Source organism: Sciurus vulgaris (assembly GCF_902686455.1).
Source record: "Sciurus vulgaris genome assembly, chromosome: 3".
Lineage (NCBI taxonomy): Eukaryota > Metazoa > Chordata > Mammalia > Rodentia > Sciuridae > Sciurus > Sciurus vulgaris.
The window spans coordinates 132,878,567-132,901,790 of NC_136463.1; the positions used below are offsets into that span (position 1 = coordinate 132,878,567).

A 23,224-nucleotide genomic window follows, 5' to 3' on the forward strand; every position below is an offset into this window, starting at 1 on the left:
CACTGCATTCTTCAGCTCTTGTTACTGGGAGTGTTCTCATTAAAAGAAAATTTTACATATGCCTTAATGAGGTACTACCAGTTTTACTACTGAATTCAGTCTTAGAGAAATTAAAGAACATCCTCATAATCACAGAGATAGTGGTGAGGATGGGATTTTAATCAAGTACCTTTTCCATTGTATCATTTTTATACTGAAAGAAAATAATTTATAAGAAATTAAATTGTGTATTTTTCTAATCCCTAATCTATTGATTTTGTAGGATTACAAAAAGTCTTCTGTTTTCCTTGGATTAGAATCTGTGCTACAAACACTTATTTTTCTAATAAAGAATATGGCAGTTGCTTACTAACTCCTCTGAGACTTATCTCTCATAAAATGTTCCATCAGAAAAATTATGAAGAAAAAGTATGCTGATTCTCTTGAACTGCAAATAAATGGCTAGTGGGGATGCACTAACAATTTATAGAAGAATACACTAAAAAAAAAAAAAATCACAATAACTCAGAAACAGACCAGAGGGAATTTTTTGTGTGTATTTTTTTTTCTCCTGTTGTTAATCTGGAGTACTCTTTTAGACCCGGAACAAATAACAGGGAACAGACTAGCCAAAGTCCCTGTACACATGGAGATTATACTCAAATGTGTATATTGTAGATCATACTGTACATGAATTAATGCAAGGTTATGATGTGTATAAAAAATTTTTATTTTCAAAATTAAAAATACTTAGCAAAGGAAACTATCAGCAATGTGAAGAGAGGACCTACAGAGTGGGAGAAAATCTTTGTCACTCATACTTCAGATAGAGCACTAATTTCCAGAATATATAAAGAACTAAAAAACTCTACACCAAGAATACAAATAACCCAATCAACAAATGGGCTAAGGAAATGAACAGACACTTCACAGAAGAAGATCTATAAGCAATCAACAGATATATGAAAAAGTGTTCAACATCTCTAGTAATAAGAGAAATGCAAATCAAAACTACCCTAAGATTTCATCTCACCCCAATTAGAATGGTGATTATCAAGAACATAAGCAACAACAGGTGTTGGCGAGGATGTGGGGAAAAAGGTACACTCATACATTGCTGGTGGGACTGCAAATTAGTGCAGCCACTCTGGAAAGCAGTATGGAGATTCCTTAGAAAACTTGGAATGGACCTACCATTTGACCCAGCTATCCCACTCCTTGGCCTATACCCAAAGGACTTAAAATCTGCATACTACAGAGATACAGCCACATCAATGTTCATAGCTGCTGAATTCACAATAGCCAAATTGTGGAACCAAACTAGATGACCCTCAATAGATGAATGGATAAAGAAACTGTGATACACACACACACACACACACACACACACACACACACACACACACACAATGAAATATTACTCAGCCATAAAGAATAATAAAATTATGGCATTTGCAGGCAAATGGATTAAATTGGAGAATATCACGCTAAGTGAGATAAGCCAATCTCAAAAAATCAAAGGACGAATGATCTGGCTTATAAGTGGATGATGACACATAATGGGGGATGGGAGGTAGGCAAGAATGGAGGAAGGAGGGACTGTACAGAGGGCAAAGAGGAGTGGGAGGGGTGGAGGGGTGGGGGGGAGGAAAAAATAACAGAATGAATCAAACACCATTACCCTATGTAAATGAATGATTACACAAATGGTATGCCTCTACTTCATGTACAAACAGAGAAACAACATGTATCCCATTTGTTTACAATAAAAATAAATTAAAAAAATTAAAAATAAAATAATTTGGAATAATTTTTAAATTTATAGGAAAATATAAAGATAATATAGAGTTCTTATAGCCTCTTCACTTTTTCATGTTAACATATTATATTACCATGGGACATTTGTCAATATTAAGAAATGAATATTGTTTTTTTAATTGGCATATAAAAATCATGTATAAAGTATTCCCCTTGCTTTGTACCCAGGGGATATAATTTAAGACTTTCAGTCAGTGCTTGAAACTGCAGATGGTACTAAACTCATTAATTTAATGCCATTTTCATCTCAACTAATCACTTATCATGCATTGTGGTTATAATTTTTGTAGTTTGAGATTGCAGTTTGAGGTGCAATAGCCTAGTACACATTTCTTTTCCTTTACAATTTCACGGAAAGAAGATCCATTTTTACTGTAGATCTTAGCAACCTCAGCATATGAATTTTTTCTTCCCTTATTAATTCAAGAACTTTCACCTTTTCACTTAAAGGAAGCACTTTATGTCTCTTTGGCATATCTTAATTGTCTGCGCTTTTACTTTTGTACTTGGGTCCATTAAGTGAAAGAAGGAGTACTTAAACACAAGCAGTTTCAATACGTAAAGAACAGATCTGACCGCCAAGGTGGCTACTGAGTGACTTGACAGGTGAGCAGTCTACGCAACATGGAGATGTTGGACAAAGGGATAATTCATATCTTCATTGGAATAGAGTAGATGACACAAGACTTCATCATGTTGTTTGAAATGGTGTGCAATTTAAAACTTATGAATTGCTTATTTCTGGAATTTTTCATTTAATATTTTCAGAGTATAATTGATTATAACTAAAAATGAAGACAGCAAAATCACAGATCATGTGGGACTGTGTATAGCAAATTATTTTGATATGTGCACACATTGTGGAATGGCAAAGTAAAACAACAACAACAAAAAAGAAACCAATTGGTTCATTTCCATTAACTAAATTCCAGAGTTTGTTCAGATTTCACTAGCTGTTGTTCACAAATGTCCTTTCTCTATCTAGCATTTATTTTTCATGCTTCCCTAGTTTCTTCTGGTCTGGTAGAGTTTCTCAGTTGTCCCTGTTTTTTTTTTTTTTTTTTTTTTTTTTTTTTTTTTCTTTCAATCCTATGACCTTGAAAAATTTGAGCAGTAGGGGTCCTATATTTTTTGTAAATATTCAGTTTGGGTTTATCTACTGTTTTTATCATGATTGGATTTGAGTTATAAGTTTTTGGAAGGATAGCAGAGAAGTAAACTGTCCCTTTTATAACATAATACTAAAGAGAGATGATAGCAAAATCATTAATACTGGTGATGTTAACCCTGGTCTCTTTTATTGGAAAATGATATTTAAAAACCCAGATTTGGGCATTGGGTGTGCTCATTGATAACAGAATATCAATGTTTCCTGGTCATACCAGTGAGTAACATGATTTTTTAACTTCAATAATTTGTGGGTATCAAAACTGATGAGTTCCACTTCTGTAAGTCTGCATTAAAATATAACCAGTTTATTTGGTAATACACAAACTCTCTCTTTCTCTCTCTCTCTCACACACACATACACACACACACACACATACGCACAGAGAGAGGAGCACAAACACACTAGACTTAAATGTAGTCAAATAATGTTAGTTATAAAATGAATTATTTAAACACTACAACATTCCTGAACTTTGTATTCTAAGATACTAGGTCTTAATTAATTTACACATGAGCACACTAACTACAGCAGAAATGCTTTTTGGAAATGCCTTAAAAGAGAGGGGGTGCTGAGTACAGTGGTGCATGCCTGTAATCCTAGAAACTCATGAGGCTGAGGTAGGAGGATAACAAATTCAAAGCCAGCCTCAGCAACTTAGCAAGGCTTAAACAATTTAGGGAGATCCTGTCTCGAAATTTAAAAAAAAGGTAAGGGGGCAAGGCTGGGGATGTGGTTCAGTGGTTAAGCACCTCTGTGTTTAATCCCTGGTGTCAAAAATAAATAAATAAAAATAAAAAAGCATCACCTTCTTCACCATGTCCTTCAGTCTGCTGCTTGGCACAGAGAAGTGGTGACAGGCAACTATGTAGGAACACAGTTTAGGGATAGTAATGTGTCAAGTTAAAAAGAGCCTCAATTCCTTAATGACTCTGTAGAGCTGTCAAACAAACCCTGTACTACAGAACTCCAGACTTGTTTTACATGGGAGAAAAATGAACTATGAATTAATCCATTATTATCAGAATTCTGTTTTGAGGTCAAATGAAATTCCTAACTAAGGCAGGTAGTTTGGAGATGAGATAGAGCAAAAGACCATTTACTAAGGAACTACTATACATCAAGTACTCTATATACTTTATTTCATATAATTATCAAAATGACACTGTGTATATGTGAGAAAATTAAAGGTTTATCAGGGTAAGATTCTTGTTTAGGTTTATATGGCTAAGCATCGCAACTAAGCCAGAATTTAAATGCAACCCTGTTTTCCTATTACAGTATGCTGAGGTGTCTTCCATGTTATAGATACTCAGATCTGTTTTAATTGCCAGTAATGAGGGCAAACACATAAATGATTATACTTCCCTCAACATGCAATACAGAAACATATCTAAATATATAACAAATACATAACTAAATACATAACAATATATATTCAAATATTCAACAAAAGGGAAACATGCATTCATATTTTGACACCTCTTACTTCTCTCCATCATCTGTATCTCAGTTGAACTGACATCTTGGTTACTTCAGGAGTGAAACCTGAGAACTTATTGCTCTTAGTCCACATGTAACTATATTTTTACTCTGTGGGCTATAATGGGAGACTACTCCATCAAACCAAACCACTCATTGATCTGTGTACCCTGTTACACATTCACATTTATTGAGCATCTATTATATAATCAAGCAACATGCTATATCTCATGTACACATTGTTGAATAAGACATAGTCTCTATTCTCCAAAAGATTTATAGTCTAGTAGGAGAAACCTCAGCATTAATGATATTGAGAAATGCATAATTCTATATTGTGAGAGGCTATGCATTGTAGGCTATTTAGCAGCTTGCCTTACCTTTTCCCACTAGATGCAGAGAGCATTTTAACCCCTTCTTACAATCCAAAGTATCTTCGGAAATTTTCAAATGTTCCCTGGGAGCAAAATCATCCTCTTATCACCTATTCCTTCCTCACACCTCATCAGAACTTGCAATAGAGTATAAGGTACGACAAAACTACAAAAGATAGGCATCAAACAACAAATAGGTTGGGAAAGTTTTCTGGAGGAGGAACTTATTCACAGAGGCCTGAAAGTGCAGTAACATTTAGCTAGATGAAGTAAATAATTGTATGTGTATATGTTTTATATGTGTATCAAGAGGCCTCTGAGCATGCACAAATCCTGAGTTTATAATGAATACAACACATCTTGGGAATGAAAGGTGGGGCAGCATACCTGGAGTAGAGAGACATGCATTATGAGAAAGTATATATGTCTACAGAGGAAAGCAGGGGTCCAGTCATAACAGCATAGGAGATGATCACAGAAGGCCAAGATTTGGGGAAGAAGAAGTTCAGGTTTTGGATGAGTTGGATTTGAGTTGCCTGAAGGACCACCAGATATAGATGTCCAATAGAAAGTTAGATTCTCGTTCTGAAACATAGGGGCATGACTCAGGCCGTAGAATGATTATCACCTATGTAGAGAAGCCCTAAGTGTGTGTGAAATGACCCAGGGAAAGTACAGAGTTTGAAAGAGGAGCCAGAGATCTGACAGTGACAAAGTGGACAGAGGTAAGGGAAAATCAGGGCAATTCTGATGTCACAGAGGGCAAATGAGGAGAGTTTCATCAACACAGCATAAAGGTCAAGTAAGATGAGGAGTAAGACACGTCCACTGGAGTCGGAATCAGGAAGACATTGGCGTCCTTTGCCAGAGCCACCTTGTGGGTGTGTTCTGGGTAGTGGCCAGCTTACAGTGGGTTGGAGTGAATGGGATGGGATCCAGGAGAGACATTTTCAAGAACTTTGGCAGATGTATTGGAATGATATAGGCAGTGTTCACAGTAGGGTAAGCAACAACTGTACCTAAGTAAAACCAAAAAATTAGTATGAGTTTCGACTTTAGGCAAGTTGTTGATACTGCTCACAGGCTGCTCTTGTTTCTAGTTCTCAGTCTCCTGAGTATTTTTATTTACCTACCTCATGAAATCGGTGAATATAAGCACTGAATTCTTTTTTTTTTTTTTTTTTTTTTCCTTCCCTTTTCACAGTATACCACACAATTCAGGGTAACTCAGCAGCACCTATTTCTTTTGTTTATGGTATGTTTTCAGAATAAAGGACTATAATACTGGATCCATTCTGCATTAATGTCAGAGTCTCTTTTAAAATAGAATGATCCCCAAAGGTTTAAAAGCAAGAATTCAAAACAATAAGGTATTTTATTAAGCTCTAAAAATATACTTCAACTAAGTATGTTTTTAAAAGTTCTTCCTTGAATCAAGAGGCCTTAGTATATAACCTAACAGCCTTGGAAGAATTGACTCATGAGAGATGAAAGTCAAGGTACACCAGATGTTTTCTTACACCTATACATTCAGTGATTTTAGAGGAATCACTTTCCACACAGCTTACAGTTCCTTCCCTTCCACTCCATAGCTAGTGTTATCATCTTCGTTGTTTATCTCTCCCATGTCCCCATGCAACAGACTCCTAACAGGTCTCCTTGCTTTCATTCCTTGCCCTCACTAGTCTCTGTCATACTAATAGGATGCTATTTCTAGAACACACATATGAATAGTTTATAAACTACTGAGAACTATGTCATGATTGCCCACAAAACTCAGAAACTTTATGTCATATAAAGCCCTTCATGTTTCCAGTCATCCTTTGCATATTTCATTTTATATTTACATTCTAGTCATATAAGGTCATACTTAGGTCCTGAGCTTTATGCTAACTCTCTTCTTAGGCTGGGTTCTTTGAACTGCTGTACCCTGTTTATCTGCAGAATGGTATTCAACCCCAGTTCAAGCATCTTCTCTGTAAGTCTTTGTCAATCTCCTCTCCTTCAATTATACCCAGACAGGACTGCCTCTTCATTCAATGTATCTTATACAGATTTCTGTAATGGTTTCAAAACCACCTCTTTGCACGCATTACTTTTTACAGATGTCTGTCCTATTAAAGTCTCATCTACTTGAAAAGAGGGACTGCTTTCTATATTTTTATATTTCATTAAAACATATTAGGAGTTCAGTAATTATCTGTCGGTTCACATATGCCTGGTAAATAGCTATTGAATGAATCTAGTCTAAGTCTCTGCTATTACCAATAAGGAAACAAGATCCAGAGAAATGACTTGCCCAAGATCATTCATCTAATGGGTGAAAGACTGAAGAATAGAAGTGGCTGATGTTGCCTGTCTTTTAAATTAGGGCTCTTATCATTATACTTGGTCAATACTGTATCTAAGACCCAGCTCTGGAGGTTGCTGACTTATTTAAACAAATGTTTAATATTAAATATCTAAGTAAATATTTAATGAGGAACTATTATTTCTTTCTGGCTATGGACTAGATCATTTAAAAGTAGCATATTATTTGATTTTATTCTCACCTTCATCCATAGTCTTCACCCACTTCTACCTGGTTGATCTCACCAGTTAGTGTTTACTTAGGTATTTTCAAAAGAGTTCAAAATCTCTAAGTAAATACCAGCTGAAGGCAAACTAATGCATTACCACATTCTTGCTGGCAGAGAAGAAACATATCTAGTTTGGGATAAAGATAAGAATTAAAAAAGAGCAATACGCTCTAGGACTCTCTTGTAATTATGTGACCAAGTTGCATTATGAGGAAATGCAATATATCTTTCTGTGTGTGTGTGTGTGTGTGTGTGTGTGTGTGTGTGTGCGTGTATGATATATATATGTGTGTGTATATATATATATATACCCATAAAGATAACTAGTTTATGCTTTTCATTCATGACTACAAATAAAACAGAACACTTAACTGATGAAAATGTTTTATTCTGGGTGTTTTAATAGTTCTTAGTATATAACATTAATATGTAAAAGCCCTAAAGAGTCCATTAAAGGCCCTGCACAAAAGCTACATTTTAATAATGCAGAAACTATGTGAGATGAAAGCCAATTTCTGCTGTTTAGGAAACGTAAGCAAAAAACAACTTCCTGAAAGAGCTGAAGCTTAAAGGAGGTTTAAAATGCATATGGCAGAACTTAACATCACTCCAAAAGCATGGGACAAAGAAAAGATTTTAAAAACTACCTCCAAGTCCAGATTTCTTTCGAGTCTTCCACTCCAAAGATCGAGAACACTGGTGAATATTCGATTTCTATTTCCTTCTAATGATAAATCTTACTTTAAAAATCTATGAAGTTGGCTGGACTCGGTGGTGCATGCCTGTAATCCCAGTGACTTGGGAGGCTGAGGACTGAGAGTTCAAAGCCAGCCTCAGCAACTTAGCAAGGCACTAAGCATCTCAGCGAGACCCTCTCTCTAAATAAAATATTAAAAAAGGACTGGGATATAGCTCAGTGGCTAAGCACCCTTGGGTTGAATCTCCAGAAACCCTCTCATCAAAAAAAAAAAAAATCTATGAAGTAAAACAAAGTTGCCCTATGTTTCGATTCTCTCAAAAGATAAAATGGTCCTTTATATTCCTTGATGCACTTGAATATGGAAAGACTTGTCATAGGGAGGTGAGGTGAAAACCGAGTGCCATTTTGTTAGTGCCAGTTTCTACCTTCATTGGAAAGGTGGGCGCTTTGCAGGACCTTCTCTCTGCACTAGCAAAACTTGTGATATAAAGAAATCCTCTTCTGCTTGGGCAGGTTTTCATTTCAAAGAAAGGAACGAAGAGGAAAGATCATTTTTCTCATCTTTATATAGAACATCCGAAAAGTCAGGACCCAGTCCTGCCATTCCTCATGCAAGCAGGGGAGTAGGAGGTGGTATTTGAGTTCTGTCACACTTACCCACCATGATTGCTAAAATCATTTTCCAACTTAGTTTCTCTCTCCTGGGAAGGAGCCTGAGGCCATGAAAACCACTCATTCATCACATTGCTACACCACAGTGATCCTCTGAGCAGACATCCAGGGCCAGCATAATTTGCTTGACAGCCCTGAGGTCGGCCTGCCTAGTGACTGAAGACACTTTTTTCTCCATCTTCAAATGTTATATGCACTGGTTTTTGTGTACAGGGGTGTTCCTGACCCACCATCAGTGGTGGGGAATCTAAAAAGGAAAGTGTGATGATACAGTTGGGCTGAGCTTGAGGGGTGTACACAGAAGGAAAATGTCACAAAATGACAGTAACTTAAAAACCTTACCCAGCAATGCAGAGAAATCTCTGCAATAGTCTGCATTTTAGCTTTTTACCTACTCTTGCTTGACCCCACACCTGCAACCTTGCTGGTATTTTTCACATTTTGGCTTCAGCTTAAAATTGATTTCTGTTATCTGGGACAATTTCATACATTGGCTGGTACCCTATACATTTAAAGTGACAAAGAAACATTAAATAATAATCATATCCAAGCACCTAGGGAAGAATTAAGGAAGGCGTGCCAGCTTTAATTTTGAATTTTCTTGTTACTTGTCAGTTTGCTTCTCAGAGTTAATGCCAGGAGGGAATAAAAATCATCATTACTGGCTAGCTGCTCAGTGGCATACATGAAATGAATAGGGGGCTTAACTCAAGTTTAACTGGCTCAATTTCTCCTGGATCAGCAGAAAGCCAGGGACTAGATGATCAAGCTTCCTGTCCACTCCTTCATCAGACACAAACCGGGTAGAGCTTCCCCCATACACATATCACATAGGGAAAGGAGAACACCAAAGAAGGCTGGGAAAAGGGGATTATTTCAGATTATTTCCTGAATGGGTTCTTTGGGAAGTAGTATTAGCATTTCTTTAGTCCTTAGCTCTTCCTTGTCCCCTGGAGAGGTGGGAAAAAATATGTCTGAGAGTCCTCAGAATTTGGAAATAATTAAACAAGCCTAATTCTAACTCACTAGCTCCATGATTAAAAAGAAGAATGTCAATGACACACTGTCAATTTAGTCACTGGAATACAAGCAAGTTTGTGAAACTGTCCCACTTTGGTAATAGAAACTGTGTCTTACAGAAGGCTATGCAATGAGTCAATTTGAAGAGTATGTTATTGTGATGTGAATACTTATTGCTAGTCTGAATCTCATGTTGATCTCCTGATTTTTCTTTTGCAAGGCAGATCTAATTAAAGTCAGATATTCAATTCAGTGTTCATTAAACTGTCACCACAAGGACAACAATTACAATGGGAAAAAATTTAGTATGGTATAGTGAAAAGCATATGTTTAAAAAGGTCTGCGTTAACATACCTTCTGTTGTATAGGGTCTGAATGTAACCCTGGAGAAGTCAATTAACCTCTCTGATCCTCTCCTGCTACACACTTATTGGGGCATTCATTATCTACATCAGCAGATGATGCTGGTCTTATAGAGTTACGTGGGAGTGTGCACAGACCTTGCAGCCAAACCATTGAACTCATGGTCCATACTTTGAGAGTCCTTAGGCAAGTGAAGTGAACTTCTTTGTCTCAGATCACCTATTTGCAATAAATGGATTGTTAGAGTCTTGGCTTCATGCAATCACGTGAGATTATGGATACATAGAATTTAAAGCCAGTGTATGGTACCTGATACTTTTATCTGTGCCATTCTATTTAACCTGTGACTGGTACTACTCTTACTTGACGATCCAGAGTATGGTAGTGTTTAATAAACAGTGGCTTTATTTCTTCCTTTTGAATTTCCTTTGTATTACCCTTCTGAGAATTTTACATGTTTTTGGTACATAAATATTATTTGATTTTCAGCTTTCCCCTTCAATAAATGCTTTACCTGACTTACATTTACTTATAATAACTAATGGCAGTGACAGTCCTAGAAAGCTAAGGTTTAATGAGACCTTAGGGATTGTCTAATTATCCACTACTTCTTATAAAGATACAGTGTCTCAGACCTAGACTAGCTCATTTCCTCTGTGTGTGTGTATGTATATATGTACATACATTCATATATATTTGAACTCTTAAAACTTTTATTTTTGTAATCATAGGAAATTCATGTTATTATTTTTTGCTCCTTTGGTTATGTTTTTCCTATTTGTTACACACACACACACACACACACACACACACACACACACACACAAAGTTCCCTTGGTCCTTTTTATATTATTTGTATGCTGTATTTTCAAATTTTAAAAAAATTTAGCTTCTTGGAACAGTTTTGGATTAAGCCAAAATGGGATTCTTTTATTAGAATCTGTTTTACTTTGAACAGAATATATACTTTATTGACTAGGAAAATATAGACAGAATTAAAGGGCTTGAGGCTATGACTCTCAAGCAGATAGTCAGAACCCAGTGGGAGACAGGGTTGGCCTAATACTGCTTTCTTAGAAGATTTAGTGTAACAGTCATCCCTAGAAAAACGCTCTTTGCTAATGAAACTTCAACTTAATTTCTTGTGGGCAGGGCTAATTTAAAAGCTCCTTGGATTGTTCTACTCAAATGGTGATTTCAGAATCTGCTAAGGCTATAGGGTAGGGAATAAAACAACCGGTCATTCATTCTCTGCTTTAGCTTATATTTTGCTCTGCTTACATAACACTAAGACCCTCCTTGAGGGTTAACATAGATTCTCTTTTTTCCTCCTAAATTAGACATAATGGAATGTGTGGGTTCCTCATAAACAGTTAAACTGAGGCCCAGGCAGAGACCACTAGTGATTTATCAAGGGTCAGAGCTGTGGGCTGAATCTCATCTCCCTCTAGGACCCATTCCATAAGGTCATTTGAACCTCAGAGTTCCTTTTGCCAGTGACTTGAAATATCAACCAATTTTCTTTTTTGCTAGTGAAACACAGGTCGAGTCTGCCCTAATGTATGCAGTGAGAAGATGGTACTATTAGCACCAGTAAAATTAGATACTTTGTGATTACAAAGTGGGCAGAAATAATATCTTTTCAAAAATTATACCTAGGAAACTTGGGCACAATTGAATTTATGAAGAATAAATATTCAGAATCCCCTTTAAAATAAGATAAATCTCAAGATTGGCAGATTCTTTCTCCCTTTTCTTGATGTTCCTTCCTTTTTCACTGTCTTCTAGAAAACTTGCAATCTCTAAACAGTGATGCAATTAAGAGCCCTCTACATCTTCTTCCTCTGGTTGTTCACAGACAAACATAATGTCTATTTGAAAAAAATATATTTCTTTAAATAATTTAATTACCATTTTATTAACTCTTAACTATAGTATTGACTACTATAACTTAAGAGTTTCAATAAAATTGATGTCTGAAACACAAATCAATAATACCTATCATAATTTGAGTTTTACCCTTTTTGTAGAAACCTTTCCTTTACAATAAGTCTACCTCATTAAAAAACTGATAATGAAATTATACCATTATGATTAACTCCATGTCATTTTATAAGAGCAGAAACTCACAGCAACTACGAAAGTGCTAATATTGGGAAAAAGAATACTGAAGAAGAGTATAGTAAAATAATTTTGGACAACAACTTTTTTTTTTTTTTTTTTTTTTACAGAAAGGAATATACTATAAAAACTCCATTGGAATTATGTTGTTACTTCATGGTCTGGATGGAGTTGTTGCATTATGTTAATTAATAACAAGGTAAAATGTTAAAAGTGTCTTAGCTTTAACTGAAAGCTGTGTATGGAAGATTCCTGGCAATTCTAATCATCAGATGCTTTACTCCTCTGTGCTTTGTTTTATTAATAGAAGGCACTAATGGCTTTTCAAAAATCCCTACAACTTTCTGCTAAGTATATCATAAGTGAACATTGGGAATTTTCATATAGGAAAATTGTCTGTTACAACCTACGTGGGGACATTAAAACATAAGCCTTTTCAGTAAGTTTTGTTTATTCAACCAATATAAAAAGGTATTGTTAGGAGGAAGACCAAGGAAATAATTTCTCTAGGACTCAATTAAACCTCCCCCAAATATTAATATCACTTTCAATTATGATAAAAGTGAATTACTTATTATCAAAGGGAATAAAACCTAGTTTGAGGCAAGAAACATTTTCTTTAAACTGTAAAAAAACACTGAAACATAACAGAAAATAGCTTTTAGAAATTGTATCTGAAGTATGTGAAGAAGGCACTACTCAACTTTTTCCTGCTTGCTGAACATTTCAAATATTTTCCATTTAAATGCTTTTTCTTTATCAAAAATTATTAGCAACAATAGTATCACTGAAAAATAGCTAGGGTGAATACATTTGATTAAATCTTCATTTTCATTTCTGAAATAATTTTAAATAAGGAATTCCATTGATAATACTTCAATTATTGGATAAAATATCCTCTCATTTATTATAAACCTATAAGAATTTTGAGTAGTTCAGTTTTCACACATGTAAACAAAACTCTTTGCTTGAATATTTGAAAACACCCTCAAAAGATAGACTAGTTCTAAAGAATATGTAGAGACTCAAGTGTCAGCACAGGCAATTCATCCTTGTGGTTATAAGTAAAAGAACACATTTCTACCAAAATGTCAATTATCATCAACATTTTTAGAGAAAGTTCTTACTCTTTTCTACACCATTCTTAACTCATCTTAGTTATGAGTAGGGTGACCATTTAATTTATCATCCATCCCAGGACAGTTTGGAGAAGGAAAGAGGATGCTATTAATAGGCATAGACTAAGAAGCTCTCAAGCAAACTGAGCTCACTGGTCACCTTAGGTATAGCTTTCTTCCTTTATCATCTTTCTGCTGTTAAGTTGAAAGTGCACACAAACAGTAGTCATCTGCTCCAAACTATAATGTCTACTTCCGGGCACATAAGTAATGATGGGAAAGGAGTGGGAGTTGGGGGAAGGAAAATGACAGACATTTTTCTTTAAAGTTTGAAAAAGAAGACAAAAAGAAAGAGAAGCCCAAAGAAAATAAGACTAGTTAATAGCAGAGGACAGTGGTTAAAATAATCACGCCACTTGCTTTACTGCTTGCTTTGAACTTGCTTTTGCTTTCCATTTAGCCCTTAGCCTACTAGTAGAGTTAGTAGTTTATTTAGTCATTTGTTATTGTTATTAAGCAGCTCTAACTTCAATTTAATTTGGCAGCCACACAAATAAATCTAAATAAACAGTAGAATGAGAAGTTGTTAATTCCATCAAGTTTCATTATTAAACCAATACTCAAAGTTATTTCAAAGGGTCCAGTGCTCTTGAATGGCAGTTATGCTAATTTAGTCACTGTCAACTCATCATCATACATTTTTTATAATACCTACTTTTTTTGCGTATGTTACAGCAGGGAAGAGACTGTTCACCACTACTGATTTCTAGTCTTCTTTGTGACAACCTATATCTAAGCCCCAATGTTCTGGGTGTAAGACACAGAAAATAATACCCTAACATATGACTTAAGCCAGCAAATGGCATTTGGCCTAAGGTTGACTCAGTTACTAAAACTGCCATCACTGCTGTAAGCCCATTGTAAGCTGATGTTATTTTTGACATTAGTATTTTTAAAGCTAGTTCAGATAAAGAGGAGGCTTAATGCCAAAAAATGCTTGTAAGACTCATCTCAGGACAACAATATGTTATACAAACTATGATACTAAGCCATTGTCTTAGGTGACATAGGTGAACTCTTGATATAAATTAGAAATGACTAGAATACTTTGCAGATCTATGACAATATGATAATGCAAATTTTACATAAGAATAAAATGAGTGCTCTTGGAAAATAAAAATCTAATTTTATCCTTAATTTTAACCATTCAATAATGAACTTATATTGAAAAAAATAAAAACTGTCATTAAAATATCTTAGTACAATCTGAAATTAGGAATATTCAAAGAAAAAAAAATCATCACTTATGTACCTGATTTTTTATTACTACTGCTCAGAGAATTTGGCTCAGAGAATTTCATTTGCTGAATGAAATGCCTTTCCTAGGCCTTCTTAATTTAAATTACTAGGTCTCCATTGGGGATATTGTGGGTTGTTCAACAACCAGGCCAAACTTCTAGTATCCCTTCCAGAGAAGCTTAAAAAATCATACTTCCTGGATGCTCCTGCTGCTCAGGTTCCAGGTATGATTTAGGTTACACCAATTTGAAATGCTAAATTAGGTCACATGTGCACAAAATGGGGGTCTGGGACACCAGTTGTGATGCAGTGGGTTACAGCAGAGGTGCAGGAGGTGATGCTTCCCATTGGTGGTGTCAGTAGCTCCATCAGCAACCTAGTTCTGTATCAGAGCTTCAGGAAACTCAAGATAAAGGTTATTTGGTTTTCAGTCATTCCAAATATTCTGTAAGTCATTTAATACATTCTAAATAGTAACCTTCTTCTTGAATTAGTGAACATGTATTTGTTCTTTGAATCCTGAGTAATGCAGTATCTCTAAAAATGGTAATAAAAATTAGTTTCCTGATGGGCAAGGTGGCAAATGCCTGTAATGCCAGCTGCTCAGAAGGCTGAGGCAGGAGGATCAAGAGTTCAAAGCCAGCCTTAGCAATTTAATGAGACCCCGCTTCTAAAAAATATAAAAAGGAATGGGGATGTGGCTCAGTGGTTAAGTGTCCCTGGGTTCAATCCCCAGTACCAAAAAAAAACAAAAAAAAAAAAAAAAAAAAAAAAAAAATTACTAGCTCTCCTATTTAAAAAAGAAAAGAAAAATGAAAAAGTAGTGAGCATAAATTTCCTCTCAGAGAGCATTTTCTTCCCACTTTGGCCTATTATTTATCTTTCTTCAGTATTTTAGCCACTCCCTCCCCTACCTCTCCATACCATCTTTGGCTATTCTTTAAGAAAACAAAAATGATCAAATTGATGTGTTCCAGAATATTGACTTGACTTTTATCATAACCCCATCCCTACCTTGGATATTTAAAAATCTTGACATAGGCCACACTATTTCCTTCCATTTGGAGATTTAATTATGTTTGGCTGTGATGAAAGCTAGAGTGGGCAAACAAAATTTTCCCTAAGGACCTTCTCTTTTGAGTGGTATACTGCAGATTCAGGTTCATATACAGTAGGTTTTGTGTAGAGCAAACAACTCCATGAATGATATTAATGGTTACATAAGAGAGCTAAGAGAGATTCCACAGTGCTATGTGTATAGCTACGGCTCTGAAGAGACTTGAAACCTACTTCTCTAGTTATAAACTGAAATGGGTTGGACGTAGAAAATAATAGGCAAGTCCCTGGGACTATGGATGTATGCATTTATAACTTCATGGAAACCATATAAAAACATAGCATTTAAAAAACTGTTTTCAGAGCAAGCATTTTATAAACAGTGTAGGAGTGGTGTACATAAAAGTCTCAAGGACTTACTTTGTTCTCTCATCTAAAATGTATGAATAAATTCTTTAGCATCTTTGAGTAAACCTAGTTATTATTATCTGTATCAGATTATTGCATAACCAATTTCCAATAAATTCAGTGGCCTAAAACACCACCAAGTGATCTCACATTTCTATAGGTCAGAAGCCTGAGTGGACTTGATTGGATTCTCTGCTCAAGGTCTCACCAGTCCTAAATCAAGGTGGTGAAGAGGCTGGACTCTTACCCAGAGGCTCTCAGTTCTGCCCTATGTACTTCTGGTTCTGCCTTCTGAGTCCTTCTTCCTTTTCCATGAACAGTAGCATATGTTTGACTGAAACTGGGTGGTATTATTATTCCACTTCCTTAAAGTAGAGTTTTGGTGTCTGTTAGCACTTTCACTGGGTACTCTCCCTATTCCTTCCAATCCAAGCTGGCAGTATTTCTGCTGGTATAATTTTCTCAAGAACTTCATGGGTCTCTTATGAAGGGCACAATGATACTTTCTATTAGCCAAGCCATGTCCACAGATCTTTTTGAGGTAACTCCTTCTCCATCTTTGACTTTTGTTAGATATTAAAGGGCAGCATTCTTGAGTCACAGAAGTCCTCTAATGTAACTGACAAGATCTATGAGGTACAACATTAATGTCTTATGTCCAAACACTCTAATATTTTGGTGTTTCAAAGGTTTCAGCAAAGAGTTATATAGCCAGACGCTTGGCGTTCTTTTCTTTTTCTTTCTATGCCACACTTTCAGAATCAGTCTCTTAATTTTGCATATTTTGCCATCTGAATAGGCAGAGATTTTTCCAAATCATCAGGTCCTAGTTCATTTTTGTTTAATGGTCAACCTGAATTTATCTCTCTTCTCACGTTTTACTCTAAGCAGTAAAAGAAACAACACATTGTCAACACTTGGCTTGGAAATCTCCTTAGCTAGTCACCCAGTTCATCTTTCACAAATTCTGTTCTCCACATAACTGAAGGAGACAATTCCACAAGGTTTTGCCACTACATATTAAGGATCTCTGTGCTTTTGGTTCCCAAAGACACTTTCCTCATTCCCTCCTGAGTCCCCAACAGCAACATGTTTAGTATTTCTACTAGGAGTCTGATCAAGGATATCTAGGATTTTCCTATCATGCTCCTTGAAATTCTACCAGCTTTTACCCACTTCCTAATTCCAGAGACACAATAAATAAATACTAAGTTTTGATAATTCAGAAATAATATGTCAGTTCTGAAATACTTTCAGGAAGATATTTTAAATATCTAGCCAAACTTAAAATCCATTAAAATGAGTTTGTTTTTTTGATCTGTCTGAGACTTCTTAAATGCCTCCTTTGCAGTTTGTCTGGAGACCTCTAGCTCATGAGCTGTGTCATCTATATCCTGCTGCACTGTATTAAGAGATACCACCTTGGGAGTATGGACGAAATTCTTTCATAATTAATACTAATAGCTGTTATATTACAGAGTTCACCATGGAATTTTCCTTGTTCTGTATTCTCCTCACCATAGCATGTTGTAAAGCACTTTAGTCTTAAGTGTCTAAAACATTTTAGGAACTTCTCCAATGTATAAACCATCTGATATAATTGAATATGTTGAAGATGAAGTTCATTTACAATACATATAATCTGAAATATTCTGGTGTGTGTGTATTTAAAAGTGAGATCTGTATGTATGGGGGGTTGGAATATGCACATGCTGCCTTAAAAACCTGAATGACATATTATATATTTTCATAGCTTTGAATTTGGATAATAAAATGTAAAATTTATACATTGTGTTGTTTTTGTCCATGTATACATTGTGTAATGTTTAAATCAAGTTAAACATGCTTACCAAACATTAATCATTTCTTTATGGTGAAAACTTTCAATATACTTTCTTCTACCTTTTTGGAATGTACAGTACATTACTGTTATCAATAGTCACCCTTCTGTGCAATGCCACACCTGAACTTCTTGCTCCTAACTTGTATTCATTATTTTAATAAATAACTAAATATTTAATACACAGTGGAACACTCTGCTATAAGCTAGATTTATATATTATATGCTTTAAATGTTTACAATGCAAAATAAAATGATCCCTAACTGAATATATTTATTGTGAAGAATTAAAAAATATGTGAGGAATCATAGTTTAATCCAATATAAGCAAGTACATTATTTGACATAAGTAGAAAATAAATGAGTAAAAGAATATTTGAATGATCGTATTATTAAACATTGTATGTGTATGTGTGTTAATGGATAACACCTCTGAAGGAATGGATAAGTAGACTTTTGAGAGTAGCAGATGGTGTGTGAATTTTTCAACAGACTGCCTCACTGTTATATTGCCTACAGAATCTCTTGAGTGATCTAATTACTAGGACAGTTGTTTGTGGTTCAAGCAATACCCACTTTCTGGATGTAGAAATTAAATTTCAGAAAGACTAATGGACTTGCTCAAAACCATGCTGTTTGATTTTCTGAATCGGACCAAACCTAAATTTTTTTGATTCCAAAAGTCATGAGTTCATACAACTTAGCACTTTCATAGCTTAGTGTTAAGTTCATGTAGATGGAAAATACTCGAAGTAGTAAAAATTAATAGAAACAAGGTGAGAATTCCTGATAAACTGTGTACTGTTATATCAAAGAAAGAACAGCTGAAGGTTGTTTCAAACAATTGCCACAATTTCTCAGTCACAGTTGAATTACTGGGAGAAAAGGTAGAGAAACACTGTATTTGCCTTATTTAAGATTTCCCCCAAATAACTTAAAAAATAGGAGTATATTTTATAATTTTATGTGTAAGGATTTCCCCCTAAATTTTATGTTTATTTAAATATCTCCTTTAAAGAAGTTTATATTATTTAAATGTTATGGCATTACATGTCAGTACAGTGTTTCTCACAACAGGTACCCAATAAATATGCTGAATGACAAAAGGACATCCTAGGCATTTTTAAGTCACAACCTCATACATCAGTAATGACTAGATCAAACAAAGGGTTGTGTAAATGAGAATCAGGATTGTCAAGCAGTCTCTTTGACATCTGAAGACTGCTGGTAGTTGTGTAAATGAGAATCAGGATTGTCAAGCAGTCTCTTTGACATCTGAAGACTGCTGGAAGACTGCTACCATTCTGAAGACTGGTGGTAGCCAGCTTTGATGACTTGTGCTGCAAGGCAAAGCCAGTGGTTCTGAGCTGCCTTGTCCAGTGGATTCCTCATGGAGCATGGACTGCATTGACTACTTTGAATATGCCACTATGACTGTGAAGAACAAGGGAGGCATTAGGAACTGGGTCTACTAACTGGTATCCTGTTCTCACACTGGTTGTGCTACCTATGTGTTGGTCTTTTAGTAAATTCAAGTAAACACAACTCTAAATGGAATCTGAATCTTCTGGCCAGTCTTCTAGCCCAGACCAGATTTAATGACCTGGCTCAGTGTAGGGCCAGTGATGGTCACATGGTGAATGTCTGCAACGACAAGGGTTACACAATATCAGACATAATCTGAATGCTAAAAATGGGCTCAACAAAGAAAAGAACTCCAGAGTAATGTGAACTAAAGACACCACTTACAAACAATGTGAAATTTCCTTAACATATCACTTTAATATGCAATTCAAGAAGGAGGTTTAGCATTTTGACTGAAAAGCTACACATGTAAATTGGATGTTAACAATAATGTGAATTACTTCTGCAGGCAACTCAACCAGAAGAGATCTAACTGTTCTAATTCGAGTATTACAGAGTTTCTTAAGGTAGAGCATCAGATGAGAAAATATTTATCTGAATATGTAAGTCTGGGTAAAGTTAGCATGTATTCATTTCTCTGTTCCTTTGAGTCAAATAATTTATCTCTCAAATTTTTGCACAAGTAGACTCATTATTGTAATTGCCTATTATCACTTGGGAGGACACAGCCATTCAAGTTGATTAACAAAAGTAACTGTCCTGCTTTTCTTGTTTTCTATAATGTGGCTTGTTTACACATAAATCTTAGCTACTACATTGTGGAATCATTGAAGGCAGGAATCAATCCTGTATTATTTATTTTTCTCTCTTCATTACAGAAAACAGCATATGGTGGGAAACTAACAAAAGTTCCCAGAATCACATCACTCTAGTAGAAAGACCCACATTCCACTTAGGAAAAACATTTCCAGCTCCCACTTTGCTACATAATAGCAGCATTTAGACTCCCAATGGAGAAGGAAATGGTGAAGTACAGCTGAGTTTCTCAAAAGTTTTATGAATATATGTGGCTAGAAAAAAAGACAAGGTGAAAGTGACATTATAAACACATTGGCTGTTTCATTTTTGGATGAATGAAGGCATATAACCCACTTGGGTATCTCAGCCAACATCATTTTCTTGAATATAAAAGACAAAAGTGCGTATTTCTACAAATCTTTGAAATGCATTAGAGTCCTGAGTATATTGCTTCAGCAACATCTAGGAGCTGCATTTAGTTTTGGGATGCTGCCAGCTCATCTGATAGCTTTATGCTGAGGGATGAGGAGTAAGGGTTTGGGACTGGTAAAGCAAGAATAAGACATTTTGAAGTTCACTAAGCAAATTCTGAACATATCTCAAAGCAATAATAAAATATTCATTTATGTAAACTCTTCTTGATATTACCTAGGATTGTCACTTTTATGCCTTATAAAACTGGAATCCAGGAGTAGAATAAATTTATGTATATATATATTTTTTACTTTTAATATAATAGCAATTAGGACATAAAGTTTCTAAATCTAAGTATGGGACTAGTCTTGAAGTCTTATGTTGCTAAACCCCTACCCTTCCCTCTATATGTATATACTGGGGATTGAACCTAGTGCCACTGAGCTACAGCGCCAACTCTTTCTCTTTTTGAGACAGGGTCTTGCTAAGTTGCCTAGGTTGGCCTCAAATTTGCAGCTGTCCTGCCTCAACCTCCTGAGTCACTAGGATTAAGGTGTGCACCACAGCACTTGGCTCTCTCTATATTTTAAGAGCTCTAGTATTATGTACAAAATAGAACCTGATACAAAAAAAAAAAAAAAAAAACTGTCTTGTATTGTGCCCAAGTAATTTGAAGAGTCCTCCATTCCATGTCACTTTCACCACTTGAGTGGTGAAATTAATATAATATGGGTATTTATGAGACAAATTAATATAATTAATTAATATGGGACAAATTAATATAATATGGGTATTTATGAGCTATTGGAAATTTTGTATTCATTGCTATACACCTATTAACAAATATTCCCAGGGGTCAACAGATACAAGGTCCATTAACAGAACCAACAGAGCTGGCAATACCTTTAAATGGTATTATACAAAGAAAAATTTCAGTTTTTAAACATCTTTTTCCCCAAAATATGACATTAGTACAGAATGGGTCTTTCAAATTTTCTGCTTCTCCTTTTTCAGCTATGATCTACAAGATCATTTTGTATGATGAGCTCTAAAGAATCAAGAAGGAAGAGATTTCAGGGGCAGGATCAAAATGATTCTAGTTTTACTTAGTGACTAACTTAAAATTCTCATTACATTGATGAGAATTGTACATAAGGTCTATAGAATCAAATGAATACAATGTCTTCTTGTAGTAGCAGATTCTGCAAGAAAGTAGGACTATCAGAATATTATGGTATATGAGATTTTCAAAGATATTTATGTAATACTCAGAACTATCCAGTAATAAGATGTGCAATTAAGATTAGATTATTTTTATAAACTAATTTAAGACACTGGACAATAATAGCTTACAGGTCTTAAAATACAATAAACATGACTTTTTTTTCTCTTTTTTTCTTTTTTCAGTGCTAGGAATGGAAACCAGGGCCTTATACCTGCTAAGCAAATACTCTAGTCTTATTTAAAAAGTTACAATAATTATAAATATTCTACTAAGCAAATCGCCTAAGAGTACAACACTGGAATTGCATATTTTAATATGACAGTATGTTTCTCTATTAGCCCAACTAGTTATAGATAGCTTGATAGTTTTTGCCTTCTACAATGGTAACTACCCCATAATTTTTCAAGAAGAAAACATCTTTTATATTGCCAACAAATGACAGTATGGGAAACCAGAATGATTTTCCAGTGGAGGAACATTATAACTTTCAAAATGAAAGTTACCATAATTTAAATGTTATATTGGAGAACAAAATCCTGACATTATAACATAAATTATGTATTTGAAAAGTTTATGCATTGCCACAAGTTTGTCTTAATAAGACAATATTCACTAAAGAAATATATTTTGGTATTTAAATATTTCATTATTTATTAGCATTTTAAAAGTTCTTTATGTGCAAAATATTAAAAGTCTCCTTTAATATTCCTAAAGATCAATGTGATGCCATCAGCATTTTCAATCCAATTTGAAATTAACGATGCGGTTCTACCATTTAATTTTTTCCTCATGGATCTGGATTGCTCTAAAACTGATCGAATTTTAACTGACAATGTTTCTGGGACAGAAAAGAGGGAAAGGATATTGATGCTGAATTAAGACAAATGTGGATTCAGGTCTGGTTCTGTGCTTGTTGATCAGGGTGTCATCAGACACCAGGATTTCCTGGCCTATAAAGTGAGGATAAGAATATTGACCACCTTTAAAGGGCTTGTACTGAGGACTAAATGAGACAGCATGCCAAAACCTTCAACAAAGGACTTGAGAAAGCACACACACTTAGTATATATGTTAAAGAGAGTTAATACAAAGTTTCCAGGCAGCCCAACATATTAATTTGGTGTGATGGGGTTTGGTTCAGAGTACAGGCATTAGTAAAGATTTTGTCTTTTTGGAAGAATAAGAGACCCAGAATAGCCAAAATAATCCTTAGCAGGAAGAGTGAAGCAGGTGGTATCACAATATCGGACCTTCAACTATTCTACAGAGCAATAGTAACAAAACCAGCATGGTATTGGCATCAAAACAGGCAGGTAAACCAATGGTACAGAATAGCAGACACAGAGACAAACTCACATAAATACAGTTACCTCATACTAGACAAAGGTGCCAAAAACACATAATGGAGGGAAAAAAGCCTGTTCA

General features: G+C 35.2%; 1 protein-coding gene across 11 annotated transcripts in view; it reads right to left on the bottom strand.

The window, feature by feature from the left end:
* Positions 1–23,224, bottom strand: part of ZNF385B (zinc finger protein 385B) — a 361,157-nt gene that overhangs the window by 120,723 nt on the left and 217,210 nt on the right. The window contains exon 1 of one of the 11 annotated variants that reach the window (XM_079132977.1): positions 14,110–14,518. The exons of the other annotated variants lie outside the window; for them this stretch is intronic. Coding sequence (XP_078989103.1) covers positions 14,110–14,338 — 229 coding nt within the window. The 5' untranslated portion in view covers positions 14,339–14,518. Of the gene's footprint in view, positions 1–14,109; positions 14,519–23,224 lie in introns of those variants that run through there. 11 annotated transcript variants of the gene reach the window in all.